At 42.3% G+C, this 16,205-nt stretch overlaps 1 protein-coding gene across 5 annotated transcripts in view; it reads left to right on the top strand.

Moving 5' to 3' along the window:
* asb7 (ankyrin repeat and SOCS box containing 7) overlaps window positions 1-16,205 on the top strand; it is a 75,666-nt gene that overhangs the window by 37,352 nt on the left and 22,109 nt on the right. For 3 of the 5 annotated variants that reach the window (XM_041175371.1, XM_041175373.1, XM_041175372.1), the window contains one exon: window positions 4,703-4,973. The exons of 1 other annotated variant lie outside the window; for it this stretch is intronic. In XM_041175371.1, the coding sequence (XP_041031305.1) occupies window positions 4,763-4,973 (211 nt within the window). In that variant the 5' untranslated portion in view covers window positions 4,703-4,762. The remainder of the gene's footprint in view (window positions 1-4,702; window positions 4,974-16,205) is intronic. One more of the 5 variants, XM_041175370.1, reaches the window with a different exon arrangement.

Raw genomic sequence — 16,205 nt, 5'->3', positions numbered from 1 at the left:
CAAAACCAAATGCAGCAAGTAAAGATTTGCTGATCTCACTGTATCCATTGCTCAGTTAGAATTTGCTGAGGACCTGTGGCTGCCACTTGGAATATTCCATGCATGTTTCAGTGGCTGGCGATTGCAGACGGCAAACACGGATGGGCTGTTGTATTTTACACTGTATTTGAAGTCTCTGATTGAATCTACTATCAACTTAGTGTCCTGACTTGAGCATTTTAGATTTGACTGCTGGTATGTTTACTCTTCAGAGAGCTTCCCTCCTAAAGTGTACCACTTTGGTATTTTCTTCCAGTACATGAAACATGCTCAATAAAGAAGAACAAAATTACTGTGCTAAATCTTTATTTCTCAAATGATGCTTCCTCCAGATGCCACAAGGGCCCACAGCAGTGTAAATAAAAAGGCAAAATGCTGCAAATGCCAGAAATCTGAAAGAACAGAAAAGGCTGTTCATGAACATGCGAATTAGGAACATGCGTAGGCCACTCGGCCCTTCGAGCCTGTGGTGCCATTCAATAGGATCGTGACTGATCTGAATGTAACCTCAACCCACATTCCTGCCTACTGCTGATAACCTTTCACCCCCTTGTTAACCAAGAATCTATCCACTTCTGCCTCAAAAATACTCAAAGACTCTGCTTCCACCACCTTTTGAGGAAGAGAGTTGCAAAGACACTCAACCTTCAAAGAAAAAAAATTCTCCTCATCACTGTATATGGAAAGAATAGATGGTAAAAATACCATTCTTCAGAACTGGAAAATAAAGGCTGGACAGGGGTGTTAATAAAACCCAAAAAGGTGGATTGAAAACAAATGTGCATTGTCATCTCAAACGAAAGAAACAAAGGATGTGTGAATTTCATTACCATTTATTACCACACCATAGTCAGTTTCTTAGTAAATTAGAAAAAAATTACAATGGAAATGCACAATGGAGTTGGAAAGAACCAGTTGGATTTTTCAAGCCTCCTTAAAGATTTGTAATTCTGCTCAATTAGCAGAAACCCTCAATTGTGCTGAATTCATCTTGGAGGTGTGATTGGTTTGTTGACGGGCCTGCTTTTAACGCAATTTTTAAAAAACTTTTTTAAACTAGCACAGAAGATCACGAACTTGAATTGTGCCAAAATTCACTGGCGCTTAAAATTTTGATCTTTTATATTCGTTTAAAAGTTTTGCTGAAAAAAATCACAAGTGGAAACTGTACGCCCAGGTTTGAAGTTCAAATGGATTCAAGATTTGAACAGAAGATGATGGTAAAGTACAGTGTTATCTGCTCCAAAAGAGGGAGAATGATCAATGCGAAGGGTCTGTCCCCTTACCAAGACTGAAAGAGTACTCCTCTCAAGTCCATTCACCATTATTCAGCATCCCAAAATACTCTTACATGAGATAGCAATCTGATATATTTTGTTCAATATTTATGGTACAGTCTACCGTGCATTGGGAGGTCAGATGCAGATTAAGTGACCACTTTGCTAAACATCTTGCTCTGTTCACAAGTTTTACCCCAGACTACACCTTCCATTTCCACTCTGATCTCATCCTCTTCAACTGTTCCAAAAACTCTCAATATAAGCTTTAGATATATACTCTTTCTCCTGAGTTCTCACCAACCCTCTGGTCTGATAAAGTAATTCAGACTCTTGCATTGCTGGTGATGTGGGGCTTTGGTTTGTCAGTGTCTGTAGAAGCATTACTCCATTCATTATTCCTGCATTTGTTTTGTTTTCCCTCACTTCATTTCTCTCATTTCTGATGCATGGGGACAAGCCCAAAACATTGTTTACATTGACGTTGCTCTCTCCACAGGTGCTGCCTGGCCTGTTATGTGTTTCCAGGGGTGTAGGTGATTAGACATTTGCTCATTAGAATCCCAGCTGTCTGATATTATAACATAGGTCCTGGGATTTGATTGGATACCCAAATAGGAGACAGCGTGTACAGCAAACATTTTTACAGGTGTGCAGGATGTGCCTTTTTCTACCAGTTGTCCTGTGCTTTACTCCTGCGTTGTGCAGGTTATGTGCCACTTAAATAAAGGCTCAGACTTTACGGTAATAATAATGTGAAATGATCTGCATTCACCATCATTAACAGCAACTTCTGGACTCAGGATATGCACAGAATGATATAGAGATCCGGAAGTTGGTGTCAGTGATTCTTCACTTCTCCAGAGAGTGTACTGTTGAGGCACCCTCTTTCCCCTGCACCCCCCCTCCCAAAACACATGCGCACACACACGCACACACACAACCTCCCCCCCCCAAATAGCATCAATGGACAAACAATTGATGAAAACTTTCCCCCTTAGTTTGCTGATCTTGCTATAAAAACTCTTGGAAAAAGCTGCACCTCGTTGAATAAGGTGTAATTAGCTTTTTAACGGTGTGCTAACTTCACATTTGCTGCTAAACATCCTCACTGGCCCTAAGAAGCTAATTTATTTTTGTGGAATGTCAAATTTGTGCATTATAAATACTGCAAATATTTTTTAATCTTTTCAAATTTGTTTATCTTTATTTTAGTTTTTAAGCTAATTCAATAATTTATTTCACTACTTGAAATTTTAAATTAATGGTGAAGAATCTTAAGTGTTTTTAACAGTAAATCACATTGAACCAGAATTCCTGGTTTGCTGTGTGAATGCTTCAATGTGATTTGCTGCTTTCCTGCTTGTTGACATCATTGCTGCTCTACAACAAGATATTACCTTTGCACCAGATTCAAACTGTATCAGGACAAGTGGAAAACTGCACTATAAAGATGGCTAGATTTTTGTGAACAGTTTTCTGAAAGGTCTGGTGAATGATATTACTTGACCTCTTGACCAAAAATCCAGCCCAGTGAAACAGGACCCTATCAGGTGGCAGTCTATCATTTTAAAATTCTTTGAATGTCAGTGCTGCACCCTGTCTTAAGCAGCTGCGATATTGCCTGAGTTGCCAATCTGCAGACCTAGACTGAAGATTTGCACTAGCTTAATCGGTTGTTCTGTCCAGTTCACTAGTGAATTGAAAGACTTGAAACTCTATTCACCTTTTGGACCAAACATTTAAAACAATCTTGGGTTTTTTGACGTGGTAATCATATTACCTGACAATGCAGCATACGTAATTAATCCGGAAAGTTTAATTGATTTAATCTATTGCTTTATAGTCTCTTGAATTCTGAAATAATTAGTTCAAGCAGAAAATGAATTTTATTTAATGGAATATGACTGGAGATTGGATCAAAATTATGTTGGTGCCGTTGGGTCTGAATTGCGTTTTCCTTGGCCAACAGCACAACGTTCTTTTTTAAATTCTTTCATCGTATGTGGGTGTCAGAGATAAAGCCAACATTAGTTGTTCATTTCTAATTGCCCTCGAAAAGGTGGTGGTAAACTGTAGCCTTGAACCACTGCAGTCCATCCGGTCTATGTACACCCACGCTGTTAGGAAGGGAGTTCCAGGATTTTGACCAAACAACAGTGAAGGAGCGGCAATATAGTTCCAAGTCAGGATGGTGTGTGGATCGGAGGATAACTTTGCAAGTGGTGGTGTTCCCATGCGTCTGCTGCCCTTGTCCTTCCAAGTGGCAGAGGTCTTGGGTTCGGAAGGTGCAGTCAAAGGAGACTTGGCAAATTGCTGCAGTGTTGCTTGTATATAGTACAAACTGCTGATGGTGGAGTGGATGGGATGCCAATCAAGTGTGGTGCTTTGTGCTGGATGGCGTTGAGCTGTTTGAGTGTTGTTGGAGTTGCACTCATCTAGGCAAATGAAGAGTATCCCATCATATTCCTGACTTGTGCCTTGTAGACGGTGGACAGGCTTTGGGGAATCGGGTGAGTTATTCACTGCAGAATTCGCAGTCTCTGCTCTTGTAGCCACAGTATTTCTATGGCTGGTCCAGTTTAATTTCTGGTCAATGGTAACACCAAGGATGTCGTGTGGGATTCAGCAATGGCGATTGCTGAATCGAATTGAATATGTAGGGGAGATGGTTAATACCTGGAACTTGTGTGAATGTTACTTGCCACTTATCAGTCCAAGGTGTTGTGGAGGGAAGGAAATCTGCCATCTTTAACTGGTCTGGCCTACATGTGCTTCCAGAGGCACAGCAGTACTAGAGCAGTTTACAGATAAATGGTGGGAAGAGAAGAGCATTTTAAGATGTCTAATGCCGATGATGTTTGTCTTGTTGAATTCATGAATCACATGTTCTTTGTGATAATTTAAAATTACTCAATCTAAATGAACAGAATGAAATTGTGTAACACTTAGACCAATAATTACCAGAGCTATAAATACAGAGGGTAGTTTGGAAAAGGCCGCCTGCCTTCAATTTGATATCTTTGAGGGGAGAGAGGATGTATACAAACTGTGTTTTAAGTTTAATTTTAACTGATCTCCAGCAGTGAACATTGGGAATATCTATTTAATATCTATTTCAAACTTGTGATAGCCAAATAGATTTTTTTTAAAAAGGAGAATAGTATGAGGAGGCCCTTTTGTTTCACAATGCCTGTTGTTGAGAATTCATAGTACAAATAAAGCCTGCTTATAAGCAAACAGATCTTCTAACAGAATCTATTCTATTTATTGACAGATTTGCTGAACTTACCACCAGGTTTTCTCAATTGAGAATTCTGTTTTTTTTAATAAAATGATTTGGAGATTGCCATTACATCTAACTAATTTGTGAATTCTTGTTAAAGTTTGATGAAGGTGTAGAGCATTGACCTCATGCATCTGTTGTGACAACGTGACTCACTAGCATGTTCCATCATCACTGTAGAAGAAACCCGGAACTGCAGCAAGAACTGCAAATCCAAAATGCTGTTGCAGCTGGTGATGTTCATACAGTGCGTAAGATGCTGGAACAAGGCTATTCTCCTAATGGTCGCGATGCTAATGGATGGACACTGCTCCATTTCTCTGCAGCAAGAGGCAAAGAAAGATGTGTTCGAGTATTTTTAGAGCATGGAGGTAAGTGAAGACAATGCCTCAAATCTAACGTCTCTTAATTTATTTACAATTGCTTGTGTTCTTGATAAGCAAAACATGATTTTGTGACCAATTATATTTGTGGGTGCAGTCCAGTCATCCTTTGTAGATTAAGGGTGATAGGACCATGCTGTCCATGTTGAGAGGTATGGAAATAAAGGGATTGAACATTGCGTTGGTTGTAAAGTTGGTAACTAACTGATAATTTAAGATTGACCTGTAACTATTTCAAGAGGTATAAAATAATGTCCGAATGGTCCAGAGGTTTTGTATCCAGATTCTTTACCATGAGATCATGGTAACAATCGAAGTACAGATTTATTCAGAATGAATTAACTGTGCATGATTCGGACCATTTTTCAAATTCTTCATGATTTGAAGATGTTATAATTTTGGAAATTAGCATTTTACAAGGGAGCTATTATAATACATCCATTAACTAATGGAATGAGGAATTTAGAAGTGTGTTTTCTTCCAGATATTGAATGTAGTGACTCCATAGAAGTCCATTAATGGAGTGGAAAGCAGACTTAAAAGTATTAATGGCCACTCTTCATTTAGGCATGCATCAGGCATGGTAGGAGCTCGGCCTAGTTTGTTTAGGCCTGGGAAACCACATGCTCAGCATGTACATTGGCTATGTCTTGGATGCAACTATCAGGAAAGTTTTTAAGTAGGAGAGGACCCTTTTCTCTGGAAAAAAGATCGAGATGGTCTGAGAGAGGATTTCAAAATTTGAGGGGGTGAATGTGGAGAAACATTTTCCACTTGTATGTGAGCCCAGAACAGAGGGCATCAATATATTATAGACACTTAACTCATCAAGTCATCAAAGAAAATAAAATCTTCACTCGAGTTGAGATGTTTGCACTGGCTGACGTGTGGAACGGTTGAATCAGATAGCATGACGCACTTAGGGGGAAATTGAGGCATTCTTGATGGAGAAGAGAATATGGGTGCAGAGTTTAAAGGGGTAAATAGTGGGAGAAGGCTCATATTTAAATACCAGCATTGACTGGTTAGACCAAATGGCCTGTTTAGTGGCTCTATATCCTACGTAAATAAGAAACTACAACAGGCCAAGTACTTACCCGTGTGGTTCAATATTCAACACTTTACTCACTTTGACACTACATCTCTCATTAGCATTATGTTTTCTTTGCACCTTGTCTCCGAATCATATTATACCCTTGATTCCCATATGTGTTTCATTTCTAATTTTTCTATTGGGACTTCTGAATCTTGATCAGTTACAGTAAAATAACGATGAGTCATGGTAGGATGACACGAAATTCCAGTTATGTTGAAGTTGCCAACCACTCCTGCTGGTAGAATAGCAAATCCCATAGATCAATGCCCATGATAAGCCAAAATTCCGCACTGGTAACGCCGAATTAGCCAAACCTGTCTAAGCTTGTCATATGACAACATCAACCAATCAGAGTGGAGTTACACCCACAAGAGTGCAAAATCATGGAGCACTGGCAAGCCATCATTTGACATTGAGATCTCCCTGTGAAAGGTATGCAAAGCTTGTGAATATGGCTAAACCTGTGAGAAAGTTACAAGTGTTGTCACTTGGAGGGAAAGTGAAGTTGATAAAGCAAGTGGAAAACTGATGTGGTGGAAAGTAGACATCGTAAAGGAGTGGGAAATTCCACCATCTAATTTGTCCACCATTATGAAACACAAGGCAAAGATTTTGGAACAGTTCAGCAAGCAAGCATCCTCTCCAACAAGGAAGAGGATGAGAACGGCTGCCTATCCTGAAGTTGAAGCTCTGCTAACGTGGTTAAAGGCAGTCTGAGTGGAGAATGTTCCCATCTCCAGCCCAATCCTGCAGGAACGGGGAGTCGTCCAGGCAAAGGAGTTGGGCCACATGGAGTTCGCCTTCAGCGATGGATGGCTGGACTGATTCGAGACAAAGCATGGTATCATCTTCTGCAAGTAAGTGGTGAGGGTGTGGACGTTACAGCAGAAATGGCGGATGATTGTCTCCAAAATGTGTCTCCCATGTCTTGAGTGAATGTACACCATGAGACGTTTTTAATACAGATGAAACTGGATTGTTTAATTTATTTTACTGGACTGCTCTTTGATGTTTAAAGGTGAAGCATGTAATGTTGGAAAGTGAAGCAAGGAACATGTCTGCACCAACGTGAGTGGTACTGGAAAGCTGCAGCTTCTTGTAATCGGAAAGTCCAAGAAGGCCAATGTTGCTTTGCAAATGTCAAGACACTACCCACGCAGTAAGAGGCTAATAAAACTACCTGGATGATTTCCAGCATTTTTGAGGTGTGGATCAGAAAATTGGACAAAATGTATCAGCGAAAGAAAAGGAATATTTTCAGACAGCTGTCCCCCACACCCTGACATAGCTTTATGCTTAAGGTCAACAAATGTTCTTGCCACCTAACAAGAGGTGATTAGAAACTTGAAAACTACCTGCAGAAGCTGATCTCTTTAAGTTATTGAAGCAATTGATAAGCAAGAGTACAATCCAATTGCCCATGATGAAGTTGTGGAAGATGGTGATGGAAGCCACAATTACCAACTGCTTCCCCCATGTTGGGCTCAATTAAGTTATGACTGCACAAGTCATTGAGAATGAGGAGGAGTGGGGTTAAGCTAACCAACCCAATGAGGAAGCACTTTCTTGCATCTGTGGGAGTCCGGCATAGAAATTCCAGGAGAATCAACCATGGAAACTTAAATGGAGGTGGACGTGCCGAATGCTGCACAACAGAACTGCCAGATGATGTACTGTAGATGCAGTACGTTCTTTAACCCAGGAGGCCGATGACCCTGAAGAGTCTGATGAGGTCCACTTGCCCACCTGGCTGATGCCACAAAGGCTGTAACGGTGCTCTGGAATTTCGCACTGCGGCACGCAAACACTAGAAGCATGTTTGGCTGCATTGACTACGTGGTGGACTGTATCGTGCATGTCTGACGACGGCACAGTAAGCAGAAAAAGATTACGGAGCTTTTCTGGAGCTCACTCCCAACGTTTTTCAATGCAAAGCTCCGGCCGAAAGCATAACACAAATTTGTGTGCGAATCCCCTGGATTTTACTGTCTGCTAAAAACCTCCATAATCTATTATTTGTGACGCCATAAAAGTAGTTGAGTAGAGCAGTCAAGTTTTTACCATTGGCCTCCAACACTGAATGTCATTTTCCGGAGATTATTTTTTCATTCAACAATTACTGCCTGCTCACTGATTTTAAAGATTATGATATTTGTTGTGCTATACTAACTGGATAGTGAACCAATAATTTTTTCTCTTAGGAGCATTCTATGAAATAACTACTTTATGCAATTATAAATTCTCCACTAAGTCAATAATTCCACCACTTACCTCAGATATCAGTTGGTAGCAATGGGATAGGGCTTAATTCCATCCTGACCCAGGTCAGTTTTGTTTACATAGGTAGTTCCAGTATTGGGGCCATTTATGGTGCGACTATAAAACTGCATTAGATAGGGAGGGAAATTTGTACTGTTCTTTGCCACAATGTAGTGTAGCTGGAGGTGAAAAAACTTTGTGAATCCTGGGTTTCCACAGGGATCAATGTTGAAGTTCAGAGTTAGGTTCCTTCAGATATTTCTTACCCAGAGAAGCCAATATACAAGTTGAAATACTGTACCGTACATGTGCAGAATGTGTATTACTAGCTGAAATAATTTGCAAAGTAAAATAAAATCAACAAATATAACAGAAATACTGTATAAATTCAAATTACATAAAACTTAAATCAGCCAAGCATGCCCTGAGTAGCACAACTTCTGTGGCTCACCCACAGCACCACTGAAACTCAGTTCAACTTTTTGCTTGCTTTCCTTTTTTCGCCCCCCACCACGCACACCTCCCTCCCTCTCTCTCCCCCCGCCCCCACAGTCTTACCGTCTCTCTTTTTTCCTACAGTCTTGCTCTCCTTTTTCACTCTTGCTGTCTGTCTGCCTCTCTCTCCTTTCCCTGTCTGTCTGCCTCTCTCTCCTTTCCCTGTCTGTCTGCCTCTCTCTCCTTTCCCTGTCTGTCTGCCTCTCTCTCCTTTCCCTGTCTGTCTGCCTCTCTCTCCTTTCCCTGTCTGTCTGCCTCTCTCTCCTTTCCCTGTCTGTCTGTCTCTCTCTCCTTTCCCTGTCTGTCTGTCTCTCTCTCCTTTCCCTGTCTGTCTGTCTCTCTCTCCTTTCCCTGTCTGTCTGTCTCTCTCTCCTTTCCCTGTCTGTCTGTCTCTCTCTCCTTTCCCTGTCTGTCTGTCTCTCCTTTCCCTGTCTGTCTCTCCTTTCCCTGTCTGTCTGTCTCACTCTCCTTTCCCTGTCTGTCTCTCTCTCTTTTCCCTCTCTGTGTGTCTCTCTCCTTTCCCTGTCTGTCTGTGTCTCTCTCTCCTTTCCCTGTCTCTCTCTCTCTCTCCTTTCCTGTCTCTCCCTCTCCTTTCCCTGTCTGTCTGTCTCTGTTTCTCTCTCCTTTCCCTGTCTGTCTCTCTGTTTCTCTCTCTCTCCTATTCCCTGTCTGTCACTCCTTCTCCCTCCCTCTCTCCCTCCCTCTCTCCCTCTCTCCCTCCCTCTCTCTCTCTCTCCCTCCCTCTCTCTCTCTCTCTCTCTCCCTCCCTCTCTCTCTCTCTCCCCCCCCTTTCTCTCTCTCTCTCTCTCTCTCCTTTCCTTGTCTGTCTGTCTCTCTCTTTCCTTTCCCTGTCTGTCTCTTGCTCCTATTCTCTGTCTGTCTCTATCTGTCACTCTCTCTCTCTCTCTCTCTCTCTCCCCCTCCTCCCCACTCCCCCACCCACCCTATGAACATATGAACAAGGAGCAGCAGTAGGCCATTTTGATCCTGCTCCACCATTTAATAAGATCATTGCTGATCTGATAGTAATCTGAAATCTGCATGCCGCCTTCCTTTGATAACTTATCAGCCCCTTGCTTACCAAGAATATATCCACCTCTGCCTTAAACATATTCGAAGACTCTGCTTCCACCACCTTTTCAGGAAGAGTGTTCCAAAGACTCTAGACCCCCAGTGAAAAAAATTCGCCAGATCTCTGTTTTAAATGTGCGACCCCTTATTTTTAAACAGTGACCCATAGATTCTCCCACATCCACCTTGTCAGGATCCCTCATCTTATATGTTTCAATTAAATCGCCTCTTAGTCTTCTAAACTGCAGCAGATACAAGCTTAATCTGTCCAACCTTTCCTTGTAAGACAATTCACCCATTCCAGGTATTGGTCTGGTAAACCTCTGCTTGCAATGCATTTACATCCTTCCTTAAATAAGGTGACCAATACTGTACACAGTACTCCAAATGCGGTCTCACTGGTGCCCTGTATAACTGAAGCATAACCTCCCTACTTTTATGTTCAATTCTTCTCGCAATAAATGATAACATTCTAATAGATTTCCTAACTACTTTTTGTACCTGAATACTAGCCTTTTGTAATTCATGCACTCAGACACCCAGATCCCTCTGCACTTCAGAGCTCTGCAATCTCTCACCATTTAGATAATATGCTTCTCTTTTATTCTTCCTGCCATAATAGACAATTTCACATTCTCCCACACTATAGTCCATTTGCCAGATCTTTGCCTACTCACTTAACCCATCTATATCTTTTTGTGGCCTCAAGCCCTCTTCACAACTTACTTTCCTACCTATCTTTGTGTCATCAGCAAACTTGGCAACCATCCCTTCAATCCCTTCAACCAAGTCCTTGATATAAATTGCAAACAGTTGAGGTCCCAGTACTGATGTTACATACTGCCAACCTGAAAAAGACTCATGTTTGCCTATCCTCTGCTTCCTGTTAGCCAGCCAATCTTCCATCCATGCCAAAATGTTACCCCCAATACCATGAACTTTTATTTTCTGCAATAATCTTTGATGTGGCACTTTATCAAATGCCTTCTGGAAGTCTAAGTGCAGTGCTTGCACCGGTTCCCCTTTATCCACAGCAGGTTACTTCCTCAAAGAACTCCAGTTCATTGGCTAAACCTTTTACAAAACCATGTCGACTCTGTCTGATGACCTTGAGCTTATCCAAGTGCCCTGCTATAACTTGTTTTTAACAATAGCTTCTAACAATTTCTCTATGACAGATGTTAAGCTAACTGGCCTGTAGTTTCCCCTTTCTGTCTCCCTCCCTTTTTGAATAATGGCCTCCTCCGTCTGCTGCGGGCGGGGTCTCTCCCCCTCTCCCCTCCCCCTCTCGCGCTTTGTCTGTGTCTCTCCTTCCTTCCCTCCGCCCTCACCTTCTTACTTGCTTCTTTCCCCGACCCCCTTTCCCCTTGCTTGTTACTCTTTCCCCACCACCCCCCACCCTTCAAGCTTGCTTTCCCGACACCCACCCTTTCCCACTCTGCCTTTTATTCCGGAGCCTGGATCTCTTCCTGACAGACTGCAGGGCTGAACCCTCTCCTTGGCTGCTGATTGAACCCAGGGTGTGGGGGGATGTGGAAGGAGCCGGAGGCCATGCTACATTTCACCAGCTGATTGGCAACTGGCAATGTCCCATGCTTGCGATAGGATTTCGGGGCCTTGCTCTCTCCCCACAGCCTATACCTGTGGTGGCAGCAGTGGCTGGCCCAGAGTGCAGATGACATAAAACTGAAAATGGCGATGCAAATAGGAACAGGCCCTAAAGCAGAAACAACATTAAAATGAAATGACATTTGGCTTAAAATGAGGACTTAATGTATTTTAGGTGGGAATATATGCCTAATGCCAGTACAAGTAGAAAGTCCCAAAGGTGTAGTTGGGTGGGGTTAGCCAGGTGATTGGTACCCCCCCTCCACCCCCATTCAATCTTTTTCTCTGCCTGCCCAACTATGCCAGTAACTAACCAGCAAAATTTGCTCTTAATTCTCCTTATCCAATATTTTTTTACCATTTCATTCTGCTTAACAGTCTTTTTTAGATTTCTCCCTGGTTCGTTCTGTGCACCTGATGCCTTTTTAAAACTGATTTATTGTTTTCTTGGATTCTTTTAAAATTTTTAGTTTCTTTGCTCACCTGTTTCGGAGACTGCTTGTTTGGCAATATATATTGTATATATTGATCTTGTATATTTAATATCCCATAGTTTGAAATGTTTTTCCAATTTTTTTTCTGCTGATCATTTCTCCCTATAAGTATTGGATTCCTCACCCCAATGAAATTTGATTTTCTGAAATCCCATCGTCCTGTGCTGGTGCTTGCTGTTTGCCACATCACCTCTGATCCAGATGTTCCTATTATTTCTCAAGTGTCGTTGTCACCCTTATAAGAACCAAGTCTAGATGTGAGTTTGTCTTGATGATGCAGTGTGTCAAGTTCCTTGCACCATGTTTGCCTGTTTGTAATATGTTGCTGTATTCCATTCCTGGTTAATATTGGATTAATTTATTAACTAATTTTGGAACATTAACTGCTCAAATTCTAATATTGTCATCTACTTTTACCTACTCAGCTCAGCTTCAACTGAAGATCCTTTTGCCTGGTTTTGATTAACTCTAACTAGCCTGTCCAGCTTTTTCTGCTATTTAATGATAGCCACGGTTTCAGGCTCATTTTACCTGAACTTCCACATTGTTTATTGTTGGTCTGAAATTTGGAACACAGTTATGATCTTTAGCATGGTTGCCTTCTAGGCCAGGAGCAAAGTTTGAGAAAGCAGCACAGCAGGAGTTGTGTTGGGGAGCCCAATACCCAAAGTCAAGTGGTGGGAGTAGAGAACCGCAAGGGAATTATAGTGCAGTGGTAGGTTGGGTGTAGAAGGCAACAGCACTGCAACAGTCTCCATCCTTGTACTGAACCCTACAGACGCTTGTAATCTACTCCCCAGTCCCAACACTTGTACAAGTGTCTGAGGGATAGGGTACTCCACCACCATCCTGATGTTTCTACACCACTCAACCTCACAACAGACACTTATACTGTATATCCTCCCCTGAGCCCCACATCAGCTCAAAATGTTCACCCTGTCTTCACTCTATATGGTAGAATGTATTATCTTTTGTTTTATCCCTTCCAATTACAGAAATCTCCATTATAAGACTCTTGTTCATTTAATTTTTTAAAAAAAATAGATGTGGACATGCAGTGCTTCCTTTGTTTCTTGCACACATTTGTCTCAAATGTGGATAATCATACCACTGATAAATTTAATTGACAGTCAACCCATATAATGGTAATTACGCTCCTACATGGTTAATGGCTTTGCTCCTTTAGTCTGCAAACCTTGCTCCTGTCGGTCGTGCTCTGTAACCGGGCCCAGCTCTGTGATCCTCGCAAATGAAAAAAGAGCAAGTCATATTTAATTTACTGTTATTTCCTGCAGTTTTCAACCAATTTGTCACATCATCTGGTATTGATCACTAATCATTGCTTCTTTACTTGGAACTTTCTCTTGTCTGTGTTTCTACAACTCAGTAGGTGGCAGTGTTAGTCATTGAAGAAATGAAATCATTCCTAGGTTCCTATGAGAATCAAGTAATCCTACACTTAGTCTGCATAATGTGTTGCTATGTTTGATATTTTTTAAGAATATACCCAGTATTTTTCTAGTGTGCAAGATCTTTCCTTGCATTTAAAAGTTGAGACCAATAACACATGCAACTTAGATGCTGTGTGCATATTAGCTTTAATTTCAAATAATTTGAAGCGTAGTGATTAAGAGGTGAGAGTGACTGCCCTTCACATCAAGGCAGCATTTGACTGAGTGTGGCATCAAGGAACCCTAGCAAAACTGGAGTCAGTGGGAATCGGGGGGAAACTCTCCACTGTTTGGAGTCATACCTAACACAAAGGAAGATGTTTGTGGTTGTTGGAGGTCAATCATCTCAGCATCAGGACATCACTGCAGGAGTTCCTCAGGCTAGTGTCCTCGGCTGAACCATCTTCAGCTGCTTCATCAGTGACTTTCTTTCCATCATAAAGTCAGAAGTGGGGATGTTCGCTGACGTTTGCATAATGTTCACCATTCGCAACTCCTCAGATACTGAAGCAGTCCATGCCCAAATGCAGCCAGACCTGAACAATATCCAGGCTTGGGCTGACAAGTGGCAAGTAACATTTGCGCTACACAAATGTCAGGCAATGACCACCTCAAACAAGAGAGAATCCAACCATTGCCCTTTGATGTTCAATGGCATTACCATCACTGAATCCCCCACTGTCAACACCCTGGGGGTTACCATTGACCAGAAACTGAACTGGACTAGCCATATAAATACTGTGGCTCCAAGAGCAGATCAGAGGCTAGGAATCTTGCGATGAGTAACTTACCTCCTAACTCCCCAAAGCCTGTGGTCTATCTACAATTCACAAGTCAGGAATATGATGGAATACTTCCCGCTTGCCTGGTTGAGTGCAGCTCCCATAGCACACAAGAAGCTTGATGCCATTCATGACAAAGCAGCTCGCTTGATTGGCACCACATCCACAAACATTCAGTCCCTCCACCAATGACGTACAGTACCAGCAGTGTGTACCATCCACAAGATGCACTGCAGGGATTCACCAAGGCTCAACTTCAACAGTATCTTCCAAACCCACAAAACCAAGCATATGGGAACACCACCACCTGGAAGTTCCCCTCCAAATCACTTACCATCCTGACTTGGAAATATATTGCCATATTCCTTATCCAATATTCCTTCACTATTGCTGGATCAAAATCCTGGAACTCCCTCCCTAACAGCACTGTGGGTGCATTTACACCACTTGGACTGCAGCGGTTCAAGAAGGCAGCTCACCGTCACTTTCTCAAGGGCAACTAGGGATAGGCAATAAATGCTGGCCCAGCCAGTGAAGCCCACATCCCGTGAGTGAATTTAAAAAAAAAAGTGAATGACTCACACCAGCTTTTGAGTATAGGAGCCAATCAATTATATTCCAAAAAACATGGTCCACGTGACCTTAGTGCAGGAGTGAGCTCACTATAGACTGCACTAAACCAACTTGTTTTTACCGTATTTATGTTTAAAAATAAAATTGTTGTAACTTGTATTCTGCATCTGTCTAGACAGAAACCTTGTCTAGTACCAGCTTTAGTTAATTGGAAGCCTCCACGTCAAATGTTTGTGGATTTGAACCTCGCTCTAGAATAAAAGCCCATGGCCTAGGTTGATGCTTCAGTGCATTACGTAGAGAGTTCAACACTTTCATGAGAGAAACAAAAGTCAGGTCCCAGCTTATGTACTTAGACTTAGTTCCTCTGGTCCCCTGTGGGACAAGGGACAATGGACAGCAAGACTCCACCACCAGCCCCAGTCCATCACAATCTCTTTTGCTGCAACCCAGGCAGTGCCCAGTTCTTGGAGATTCTCCTGGAATGTACTTTGTCAGAACTACTTGGGCTGGCCCTGTCATCTTCATCCGTTTGGTGGTGTCCATTCTATTGCCCCTCTGGCTGGGCGTGTGTCTAGAAGGCAAAACATGTGTTGTGCCAGCCTCATTTGTGTCTCTGTCATGTCCTGCAGGTGCCTCTGACCGGTTCCCTGTAGCACTTCTTCCTTGATGATGTTGTCTCTCCATGTGATGCCCAGGATCTTATGTAGGCAGCACTGGTGAAAGACATTCAACTCATGTGACACCTTTGCTCTTCTCTTCCAATTCTCACCGGCAAAGATTTCAGGTGGTACTACTATGGACATGTAGAGTCGCAGCTTCATGGCAGTGTTGATGGTGTTGGATGCTGAGACCATGTGGAGCTGCTGGAAGACTGATGCTGTTTTGCTGATTCATGTGTGTTTGTCAGTCTCTACATCACCCTCCCTGGGAATGCTGCTTCCTTGGTAGGGAAGGTGGTCGATATTCTCTTGTCTGATGGTGATGGGAGGGCCTGATTGCTATCTAGTTATCATTGTTGAAGGCGATGGTGGGTGCAGACTTTGACATCCCATGGCAGTGCCACAAATTGACAGACCTGGATTTCACAGACAACATTGCTGAAGAATTGCATGCACCCCAAAACATGACCACCAGTTTTAACGCTAGTGGTGCCAAGGTTGTTTTGTGTATCAGCTGTGGGAAGAGTGGCAGTGTTGCCCTGAGAGTATTAAGCATTAGCCATAAATGTGGTATTAGAGTAAAAGGTAGGCTAGACTGGGTAGGGTAGTAACCCTGAAGGATGTTAGTGAATTGTTGGGTGTTTATGACAATCCAAGTTTCATGGATGTTTTCTGATAACAGCCCACAAATTATCAGATGCATCGAACTCAATTTCACAATTTGCAATT

This window comes from Carcharodon carcharias, chromosome 26 (assembly GCF_017639515.1).
Source record: "Carcharodon carcharias isolate sCarCar2 chromosome 26, sCarCar2.pri, whole genome shotgun sequence".
NCBI lineage: Eukaryota > Metazoa > Chordata > Chondrichthyes > Lamniformes > Lamnidae > Carcharodon > Carcharodon carcharias.
Note: the sequence above shows the minus strand (reverse complement) of the source record. Positions and strands in the feature narration are given on the sequence as shown.